An 11,440-nucleotide genomic window follows, 5' to 3' on the forward strand; every position below is an offset into this window, starting at 1 on the left:
GATATTGTAAAATGCTACAATAGCACCATCTAGTGTATACTATCAAAGTAAAGGGCCCGTTCTGGAAGCATGTGTTCTTGAATCTGAATATTCAGGACTTTTCACAATGGCTTGATGACACCATCTGATTGGTTGATGATGGCTTGATGATGTCAGCAGATTTGTTGATGTCAGCTAATTGGTTGAGGATGTCAGCTGATTGGTTGATGATGGGTTGATGTCAGCTGACTGCTTGATGAGGTTAGCAGACTGGTTGATGGCTTGACGATGTCAGCTGATTGGCTGATGGGTTGATGTCAGCTGATTGGCTGATGATGGGTTGATGTCAGCTGATTGGTTGAAGATTGCTTGACAATGTCAGCTGATTGGCCCAATTGATGATAAGAAACAATGTCAACAAGGTTTTGTTTGCTGATTTAATTTATTATTTAACCTTTATTTAAATAGGCAAGTCCGTTAAGAACACATTCTTATTTACAATGACGGCCTACCAAAAGGCAAAAGGTCTCCTGCAGGGATGGGGCTGGGATAAAATTATATATATATATATAAATATTAGGACAAAACACACATCATGACAAGAGAAACAACACAACATTACATGAAGAGAGACCTAAGATGACAACACAGCCTGGTAGCAAAACAACATGACAACAATATGGTAGCAATGCAACACGGTAGCAGCACAAAACATGGTACAAACATTATTGGGCACAGACAAGAGAGCACCCTTACCTACCGATCTATAAATTATGTCTCCGTAATCTAGCACGGGTAGGATGGTCATCTGAAGCAGGGTTAGTTTGGCAGCTGGGGTGAAAGAGGAGCAATTACGATAGAGGAAACCAAGTTTAGATTTAACTTTAGCCTGCAGCTTTGATATGTGCTGAGAGAAGGACAGCGTACCATCTAGCCATACTCCCAAGTACTTGTATGAGGTGATTACCTCAAACTCTAAACCCTCAGAGGTAGTAATAACACCGGTGGGAAGAGGGGCATTCTTGTTACCAAACCACATGACCTTTGTTTTGGAGGTGTTCAGAACAAGGTTAAGGGTAGAGAAAGCTTGTTGGACACTAAGAAAGCTTTGTTGTAGAGCATTTAACACAAAATCTGGGGAGGGGCCAGCTGAGTATAAGACTGTATCATCCGCATATAAATGGATGAGAGAGCTTCCTACTGCCTGAGCTATGTTGTTGATGTAAATTGAGAAGAGTGTGGGGCCTAGGATCGAGCCTTGGGGTACTCCCTTGGTGCCAGGCAGTGGCTGAGACAGCAGATGTTCTGACTTTTTACACTGCACTCTTTGAGAGAGGTAGTTAGCAAACCAGGCCAAAGACCCCTCATAGACACCAATACTCCTTAGTCGGCCCACAAGAATAGAATGGTCTACTGTATCAAAAGCTTTGGCCAAGTCAATAAAAATAGCAGCATTAGTTTGACACATGGGTGAGTAAACAATAAAAATAATATTGTGGTAGCACTAAAATGTGCTATCAATGTATTTCCAGAGTTTTTTCTGGATCCAAATGGGGCTTAGGTGGTGGGTGTGGCTGTTTTAAAGCAAATTCTTCACATTTTGCCATGTAGCAGAGAGAAAATGTTTCAGTTATAAAACCATTTGACATGGCTTGTGCTATCTGAGTGACTCAAAAAATGATAACAAAATCAATGGGGGCCCCATGCCATGACAAAAATACTCCTGAATGCATCAATTTGGGAATTTTAAATTCTCCCTGACTGTTATTGTGGTCATTGTTAAGTTCTTATTGATAAATATATAAGTCTGCTATCTTTCCTACAAACTTTAGATCTGGTTTAAGTTGTTTTAAGTTTACACTCAAAAACGTTTTACCATTCCGGGAATTATGGGAGATAGGCGGACTGAAAAAACCTTCAGGCCAGAACTTTCCTATGCAGAAACAAACCCTGATTTCATACAGATGTGTGTGCAGGCAGTTCCGTTATATTTTCAGATGTTCCAGCCATGTTGTTGTAATGGTTCTTACATGGAAGATGGGAGAATTTACATATTTTCCCATTAATAAAACACTGCATCATAACATCCAATGGTAGTACCTTTAAATAAACTTTTTTTTTTTTTTTAAACCACACAAAGTTCTCAAGACTTGAAATCACATCAGTCCAATAACTGGACTGTCATCTACAGTCACTCACCAGGCCAGAGTTGTACAGTCACTCACCAGGCCAGGGTTGTACAGTCACTCACCAGGCCAGGTTGTACAGTCACTCACCAGGCCAGAGTTGTACAGTCACTCACCAGGCCAGGCCAGGGTTGTACAGTCACTCACCAGGCCAGGGTTGTACAGTCACTCACCAGGCCAGGGTTGTACAGTCACTCACCAGGCCAGAGTTGTACAGTCACTCACCAGGCCAGAGTTGTACAGTCACTCACCAGGCCAGGGTTGTACAGTCACTCACCAGGCCAGGGTTGTACAGTCACTCACCAGGCCAGGCCAGGGTTGTACAGTCACTCACCAGGCCAGGGTTGTACAGTCACTCACCAGGCCAGGGTTGTACAGTCACTCACCAGGCCAGGGTTGTACAGTCACTCACCAGGCCAGGGTTGTACAGTCACTCACCAGGCCAGAGTTGTACAGTCACTCACCAGGCCAGAGTTGTACAGTCACTCACCAGGACAGAGTTGTACAGTCACTCACCAGGCCAGGGTTGTACAGTCACTCACCAGGCCAGGGTTGTACAGTCACTCACCAGGCCAGGGTTGTACAGTCACTCACCAGGCCAGAGTTGTACAATCCAACAACTGAACTGTCATCTACAGTCACTCACCAGGCCAGAGTTGTACAGTCACTCACCAGGTCAGAGTTGTACAATCCAACAACTGAACTGTCATCTACAGTCACTCACCAGGCCAGAGTTGTACAGTCACTCACCAGGTCAGAGTTGTACAATCCAACAACTGAACTGTCATCTACAGTCACTCACCAGGCCAGAGTTGTACAATCCAACAACTGGACTGTCATCTACAGTCACTCACCAGGCCAGAGTTGTACAATCCAATAACTGGACAGTCATCTACAGTCACTCACCAGGCCAGAGTTGTACAGTCACTCACCAGGCCAGAGTTGTACAATCCAATAACTAATCTACAGTCACTCACCAGGCCACCGTTGCAAATAAGAAATTGTTCTTAACTGATTTGCCTCGTTAAAGAAAAGTGGACTAAAATAACTCACCCTCGGAGACAAAGATGTGTGCTGTGTAGAAGGATGCTCTGACGGAGGCAGCAGAGTGGACCATGCCTGGTTTATCTACCCACTCAAAGGGACTCGTCTCAGGGTGCCACTGGACAGCATAGAACGGATAGCGATTTGCTACCAGAGAGGAAACAGATGAAAATGTACAATCTAGGCTCTATTTACAGTATAGCCACTGGAACAGTCTACAATGGGTAGCGATTCCCTACAACAAGAGAGCAGACCAATGAAAACATTCAGCTTGTCAATAGAACCTCGAGGCTCCGGTTACAGTGTGGCTAACGAGGACCTGGCGTCTTGATAATCAATACACTGAGGTGAATGCATTTTGAACACCTGCTGTTGCAAGTATCCCATGATTAGAACACTCTCACTTGATGACCAAATGAACCTTGTGACTAAAGTCTCTCTAGCCATGTTCAGACACTGTACAGTACCTTTCATGGTAGAAACTCTTTCCATCCGTCTGTGTTGGTGGTCAGAACCGTGTAGAAATGTTGCAGCTTCAGTGGTTAAGGGCGCTGTACTGCAGCGCCAGCTGTGCCATCAGAGACTCTGGGTTCGCGCCCAGGCTCTGTCGTAACTGGCCGCGACCGGGAGGTCCGTGGGGCGACGCACAATTGGCCTAGCTTCGTCCGGGTTAGGGAGGGCTTGGCCAGTAGGGATGTCCTTGTCTCATCGCGCACCAGCGACTCCTGTGGCGGGCCGGACGCAGTGCGCGCTAACCAAGGTTGCCAGGTGCACGGTGTTTCCTCCGACACATTGGTGCGGCTGGCTTCCGGGTTGGATGCGCGCTGTGTTAGGAAGCACCTGGGGTGAATGTGAGAGGCAGGGCCACAGCCTTAGTCTCGTCGGAGTCAGAAGGTTTTTGTTGCTGGTCAGTACTGTCATCTGCTGAAGGCCCTGGCACATGCCCCATATGGGGAAGTAATCTGGAAGACAAAACACGAGCATGAAACAAATACCATACACTTTACATTACAATACATTACCATACACTTTACATTACAATAAACTTTACATTACAATACACTTTACATTACAACACATTACAATACCATACACTTTACATTACAATACATTACAATAACATACACTTTACATTACAATACAATACCATACACTTTACATTACAATACCATACACTTTACATTACAATACATTACAATACCATACACTTTACATTACAATACCATACACTTTACATTATCACACACTTTACATTACAATACCATACACTTTACATTACAATACATTACAATACCATACACTTTACATTACAATACAATACCATACACTTTACATTATCACACACTTTACATTACAATACCATACACTTTACATTACAATACACTTTACATTACAATACCATACACTTTACATTATCATACACTTTACATTACAGTACACTTTACATTACAATACATTACAATACCATACAATTTACATTACAATACACGTTATATTACAATACAATACTGTCGTGTATTTGGCATCATTAAACTGAAGACTAATTTATCAAATTACTCTCTGTAATTATTATTACCGATTAAACTGATTAATCATGTAACTGTAATTAACTAGGATGTCGGGGCACCAAGGAAAATATTCAGATTATAAAGTTATAATTTTCCTAACATAACTTTCAGATATTTGAATATCTGATCACTTAGTCTTCGAATTAATGAATTATTTACCTCATTCCAAACGACGTAAATTGTTGGTTATCTGCACGAACCCAGTCTTCACTATGAGTCATCCATACATCAATCGTCTTAAATCATTTATTTACTAACTAAGTAATTCACAGAAATGCATAAACAAACAGTATAGTTACAAGGAAATGATAACGGAGTTTCCCAAGTGGGATAAACCGGCATCGCGGCTTGGTGTACAAAAGGGAAGTGGGGGTCGACTGAGATAAGACAACACACAGTTGATAATTATAACAATTGAAATGCTAATCCTTTGCACATGAACGCTCACTCATTCGGGAACAATTGCAATCAATATTTATATTTCCGCTCAGTGTGTCGTCAGGGTCTCTGTTGAAAAGTTTGTTTCTGTTGGAGTCTGTCCGCCCTCTATCTGTCATGGTTAGAATGGGTAGTTCAGAGTGACATTCATTCATGTCGTTATAGAATAGATGTTTCGGCGGTTGTCGTTCTTCGCGTTCAATGATACCAAATTCCTAGCTGCAGACTAGTAATTAATATCAAAAACTTGTTCTTATTCTGTCGGTATCGATAGTCTAAGAGTTTAACCACGTGGGATGGTTAAAAGATTCAGCAATCGTCTCAAACATTGGCCCTCTCGTTATCGAGGTAAGCTGGTCTGCAACCTTTGTCTTCTCATAATTGAGAGAAACATGGTCTTTTGAGAAATTCTCAAGGTGGCGGTATTATTCGGAAGAGCAGAAAAAGGCTGTCTCATGCCGCCAGGTCCTAACTGTGTTCATGGGGGCGTGCCAGTGACTTAAGTGAAACTTTACACAGAAATACAATTATCTCACATTACATCATTACATAGCATCCCATAATTTCACAAATAGTTTAATCTTTCCTCATTCATCCTGTACAGCAATTAGATACAAGCCTCATAACTGAGGCTATTATATAAACAGCGTTATGGTAATGTGGCCGTATTGTCTCCCATGAGTTTCACAAAATTGTACCAAATGGACCAGTTCGTAGCTGGATTCTTCACCAATCTTTTATACCTTCTCCAGAACATAAAATGTTGTTCGGACCTCAAGTTCTGTGAGGTGGAAGAAATTCCTTTGTTCTCTCTATGAAACTTCACTCTCTCTCTATACTGTGGCCATGAGGAGATAATCTCCTACAGGAATTTACGGCCTCTCTGACCACAGCAGCCTGGGTGTGGGAGACAGGGGGTAGGGGGATGGTGCATAGAAGAGGGCAACGTCATGTCAATACCATACACTTTACATTACCATACACTTTCATTACAATATCACACACTTTACATTACAATGCACTTTACAACACTGCACAATACACTTTACATTATAATACACTTTAAATGACAATACATTACAATACCCTACACTTTACATTAAAATACACTTTACAACACATTGCCATGCACTTTACATTACAATGCATTACAACATCACATTTGACATTACAATACACTTTATATTTCAAGAGACTATTTAGTTGCTTAGCCCTACATTCCTTTTGGGCATTTACATACTGTATATAAACTGCTTTAAAATCTACTTTCACAAAACCTGCTTTGCTGCTAGAAACCTTTACTAATGAATGCCATTTAGCCTACCTGGCTACACAAAAGGAACTCCCTATGTAAATACTGAAAAGTCTATAACTATACAATAGCTACATGAGGATTTGTGTTGATCAATGAAAAGCATGAAATCTAAGAATTAAAAATAAATATTAAAAAAATCGATACAATCTACAGTCAAGATGTCATTCTGATGTGAGAGTTCTCCCTTTCCACTTCCTATAAAATGGACAGTTTACATGCTGACATTGGTACAATATGGTCCCAGAACATTCTAGAATAAAACAGATCAAGATGTTACATACGGAGCATTTCTGTTATGGGTGTAAGATGGCACAGTGATCAACGCCTCTGTCTCGTCATGTAACATTCAAACACTACAAGCCACCGGGAGAAGCACACCGCAAGAACCGCAACCGGAGAACTCATTCACCTCGGATAGCCTACCACACAGACATAAAATAAATAACATAAAAACATATATAATTCCCAGACACTCTTGTCCTCCTGCTTAAATGATCAGCAGCGCAGTGTGATGATGGTATCGGTGAGAAGGATGATGAGGTGTGTAAAGTCTACTGCGGTTGCATGACTCATCCCTGGATTCTCTCCCGCGTGGCGAGGACATGCGGGAAAAATCGCATCTCGGTTTCACTCACGTGTGAAATCATGAAAACCCACCCAATGACACAAATCATATGGACATGCGCGACATATCTCAACCAGGCTATAACACTAAAGGCAAACCCTAAAGTAGGCTATTAATAACATGAAAGGATGGGAAAATCGCACGTTCAATAAACTTTCGACCTCCCAAATCGGATACACCCTGGAACGCACCCATCTGCGTGGTTTTGCGGGGCGCTTTTGCATTGATTGACTGCTATTTATTGTTTATCAGGGTCGAGCTGAGGTAGGTAAATTACTAATCGCCATGAATGAAATCAACATTATTTAAATTTGTAGGATACTGAATGTACGCAGCGCTGGTACTGTGCATGTGCATCTCATGTAAATCTACTTCCTTAGCAGTCTACTTCTGTGAACAAATCGAACATACCCTTTCACCACAAGGAATTCTGGGAAACTGTTCAAAAATGGCGGATGAAGTTGAACAGGTTGGCGTTAGCTAAACGTTTTATGGTCAATCTTTCTCTGTGCAAAACATTTATTTATTTAGACTCGAGTAGGGAAATAGACTTGTACACCGGTTTGTATCAGTAGATTACGCCAACAGCATCATTGCAAAAACATGGGTGTGGGTTTTAATTGGCAAGAGAGGCTAGCTAGCATGGTGATTAGCTGCCATCGCTATCAATCGTAGCAAGCAAGCTATCTTGTATATTAGTAAAGTCGCTAACCAGACACTAATGTTGAATACAATTATATTGAAACTTACTCTGCCGATTGTCCGTCGTGTTGGTCGAAATTTGAGATAACATATCCATCGGAAAGTAACGCTATTGATAACCCAACTTCAAAACGCGGGTCTAAGATTATGGCAAATATGTTTTGCTCATGAACAAAGGCACGTGCTATAACATTTCGGGTTAACGAGACTTGAGACTAGATATTTCATAGAAAATGTCGAGTAGCTAAAGGATTAACATCATGGACAATAGGCAGAGTACGTGTAAATATTAGGTTTTAAACATTCCGGCTTGTAGAGGACCTTCCCAGGCACATTCCCAGAATTAAACACTGTCATGTTCCAGGCGTTGTATTTAGAAATTCAACGTCTGGTCCCCGGGCAAGGGTAATGGGTTTGAATAGATGTAGTCCAGCGCACTAACGCCCTGGACCAGAGCTCTACGCGAAGTACAATGACGTTGCCCCCCCATACACACAGTTATTGTAACGTTAAATGTATTCAAATCTATAGTCTATGCTTGAAAAGTGATTCTAACACAAGTTAGGCTACTTATTGACAACCATTTTAGCATGAAACCGATATCTAGTGTGAACAACTTCCTAACCCATTTTGCTTTGTGTTGCAGCAAACGACCACCAACACAGTGGAGGAGCCCCTGGATCTGATCAGGCTCAGTTTGGATGAAAGGATATATGTTAAGATGAGAAACGACCGAGAACTCAGGGGCAGATTGAACGTAGGTAGTTAGTTGTATGACCGTGGTGATCATCTTGGTTGCTTTTGTAATGTTGCCGAATGTTTGAACAATGATGTAGTCTTAAGCAATATGGCACAAGGGGATGTGGTATATGTCCAGTATACCATGGCTAAGCCCTTAGCCATGGTATATTGGTCATATATCACAAAACCCTGAGGTGCCTTATTGCTATTACAAAATGCTTATCAATGTAATTAGATCATTAAAAATAAACGTTTTGTCATACCTTGATATACGACGGCTGTCTGCAAATCAGCATTCAGGGCCCGAATCACCTAGTTTATAATGTTGTGTATAGCTGTCATCCTGAATGCGAGCTTTATCATCTTGTCTCGCCGAACTATAGGCCTGCATAAGTCTAATGCGTTTTATCTTTGTTCCAGGCCTACGATCAGCACTTGAACATGATCTTGGGAGATGTTGAGGAGACGGTGACAACAGTAGAGATTGATGAGGAGACGTATGAAGAAATTTACAAGGTATGAAAAAGGGCTTACGCCACCTTTTCAACTGCAGAAATTTCAGCTACACCAGGGCTTGGCCTAAAGTCTAAGACTTTAGTGAAGGGTTCTCCAACCCTGTTCTTGGAGAGCTGCCCTCTTGTAGGTTTTAACTCCAACCCTAATCTAGCACACCTGCTTCTAATAATTATCTGGTTGATAAGCTGAATCAGGCTAGTTACACCATAGGGGGCCCCTAGATTGTCCTACTGAGAGGAAATGTACCGTAGGGGGGGCCCTAGATTGTCCTACTGAGAGGAATTTTTTAAAATTATTTTATTTCACCTTTATTTAACCAGGTAGGCTAGTTGAGAACAAGTTCTCATTTGCAACTGCGACCTGGCCAAGATAAAGCATAGCAGTGTGAGCAGACAACACAGAGTTACACATGGAGTAAACAATTAACAAGTCAATAACACAGTAGAAAACAAAGGGGGAGTCTATATACAATGTGTGCAAAAGGCATGAGGAGGTAGGCGAATAATTACAATTTTGCAGATTAACACTGGAGTGATAAATGATCAGATGGTCATGTACAGGTAGAGATATTGGTGTGCAAAAGAGCAGAAAAGTAAATAAATAAAAACAGTATGGGGATGAGGTAGGTGAAAATGGGTGGGCTATTTACCAATAGACTGTGTACAGCTGCAGCGATCGGTTAGCTGCTCAGATAGCTGATGTTTGAAGTTGGTGAGGGAGATAAAAGTCTCCAACTTCAGCGATTTTTGCAATTCGTTCCAGTCACAGGCAGCAGAGTACTGGAACGAAAGGCGGCCAATTGAGGTGTTGGCTTTAGGGATGATCAGTGAGATACACCTGCTGGAGCGCGTGCTACGGATGGGTGTTGCCATCGTGACCAGTGAACTGAGATAAGGCGGAGCTTTACCTAGCATGGACTTGTAGATGACCTGGAGCCAGTGGGTCTGGCGACGAATATGTAGCGAGGGCCAGCCGACTAGAGCATACAAGTCGCAGTGGTGGGTGGTATAAGGTGCTTTAGTGACAAAACGGATGGCACTGTGATAGAAATGCACCGTAGGGGGCCCTAGATTGTCCTACTGAGAGGAGATGCACCGTAGGGGGGCCCTAGATTGTCCTATCAGTGATGGGGCGACCACCCTCTGTTTTTTCCCCTTCATTGTCAACTGTGTGTCTGAGATCTAACCCAAGAATAGCTGTTATGGTTGACGTTAAATATCCCCCTGGAGAAGTGATTTGTAGGCATTTGTAAAAAACATTCATTACCCCTAGAAAAGGAATTGGGGTTCTTGTTTGTCACGGATCTCCAAACCAAGTCGAAGTTATGATCAAATCTATTTTCATGAAATACTGCATTGCTTAAATACATGTCTTTTATAGTTGGTAGTGTGCTGGCGCTCCTCTTACCAAGATTTCTGGATCCCCGAAGAGGTGCTCAGACAGCCCTGGGAATGTAACACTGAAATGCTGAAAGAAGGTTCAGTACGGCAACTTAATTTCAATCGTGTGGTTTTCTATTTTTCAGTCAACGAAGAGGAACATCCCCATGTTGTTTGTGAGAGGTGACGGAGTCGTCTTGGTTGCTCCTCCTCTCAGGGTGGGCTAGCAGCTAACCGTGTTCTGCTGTGTTCCTGGATCCTGAAGGATAAAAAAATGGTGTAGTTGATAAATAATTATTTAGTCGTTACCTTTTGCGAGTTTTGAATGACCAATGGTTTTAAGTTAATGCAGAATAAATATTATTTGGGCTGGTATTTTAGTTAGATCGCTCTGGGAATTGTGTAAAACATTGATATTACCCCATAAAATGAAATGCATTAACCAAGGTAATGGTTTCATTCAGGTTTGAAATTGTTCCAAATACCATTGTCTATTCCCCAACATGTTAGGTTGTTTTAATCTTACATGTTCCACTGTACTGCACAGTATTTTTGGTTTCTGTCAAAGTTTGTGGTCTTTTATGCTTTTGTAATGAGCATGTTAACTAACGCTGAGACAAGAAATCATGTCTTCAGATGCGCCAGTAGTCATTTTGTTATTAAGTTCGGTCTGATGGTCACTTGACTCTGATAAAGGAAAAACATTGTTAATAAAGTTAAGAGTTTTGAGTATTACGTTTGGAATGAGTCCTGTATTTTCTTCTCAGCCTTGCAAAAACAATGTAACATTTTCACCAACAAAGATGAATCACAACCAACCTTGTAAAGCGTTTATAGTATTAATATGATCAAATGTATTAATGTAAAAAATATCGTAGTGAATACACATTTAAAGCAGCATTTTTCATGGCACGTTTTTTTCAGTCCATTCGTTTTTGATATCGAAT

At 41.5% G+C, this 11,440-nt stretch overlaps 1 protein-coding gene and 1 long non-coding RNA gene across 2 annotated transcripts; one reads left to right on the forward strand and one right to left on the reverse strand.

Moving 5' to 3' along the window:
* Positions 1–12: 12 nt before the first annotated feature.
* Positions 13–3,847, reverse strand: LOC112255057. The gene is made up of 3 exons (XR_002954225.2): positions 3,677–3,847; positions 3,219–3,356; positions 13–361 (listed from the first exon to the last, which is right to left on the reverse strand). It is a non-coding gene; the product is annotated as an uncharacterized LOC112255057 (long non-coding RNA).
* A 3,688-nt stretch (positions 3,848–7,535) lies between these two features.
* On the forward strand, positions 7,536–11,228 carry lsm3 (LSM3 homolog, U6 small nuclear RNA and mRNA degradation associated). Its single transcript, XM_024414584.2, has 4 exons — positions 7,536–7,624; positions 8,504–8,614; positions 9,019–9,114; positions 10,640–11,228. Exons 1-4 carry the CDS (start codon positions 7,604–7,606, stop codon positions 10,718–10,720), a joined length of 309 nt encoding a protein of 102 aa, XP_024270352.1. The 5' UTR covers positions 7,536–7,603; the 3' UTR covers positions 10,721–11,228.
* The last annotated feature ends 212 nt before the right edge of the window (positions 11,229–11,440 follow it).

Source organism: Oncorhynchus tshawytscha, linkage group LG07 (assembly GCF_018296145.1).
Source record: "Oncorhynchus tshawytscha isolate Ot180627B linkage group LG07, Otsh_v2.0, whole genome shotgun sequence".
Lineage (NCBI taxonomy): Eukaryota > Metazoa > Chordata > Actinopteri > Salmoniformes > Salmonidae > Oncorhynchus > Oncorhynchus tshawytscha.

What these genes read in the sequence shown, in the direction of transcription:
- lsm3 (XM_024414584.2), top strand. Translation starts at nt 7,604, where the DNA reads ATGGCGGATGAAGTTGAACAG. An exon ending in AACTCAGGGGCAGATTGAAC is followed by an intron (nt 8,615 to 9,018) that starts GTAGGTAGTTAG and finishes TCTTTGTTCCAG; the next exon opens with GCCTACGATCAGCACTTGAA. An exon ending in CGTATGAAGAAATTTACAAG is followed by an intron (nt 9,115 to 10,639) that starts GTATGAAAAAGG and finishes TCTATTTTTCAG; the next exon opens with TCAACGAAGAGGAACATCCC.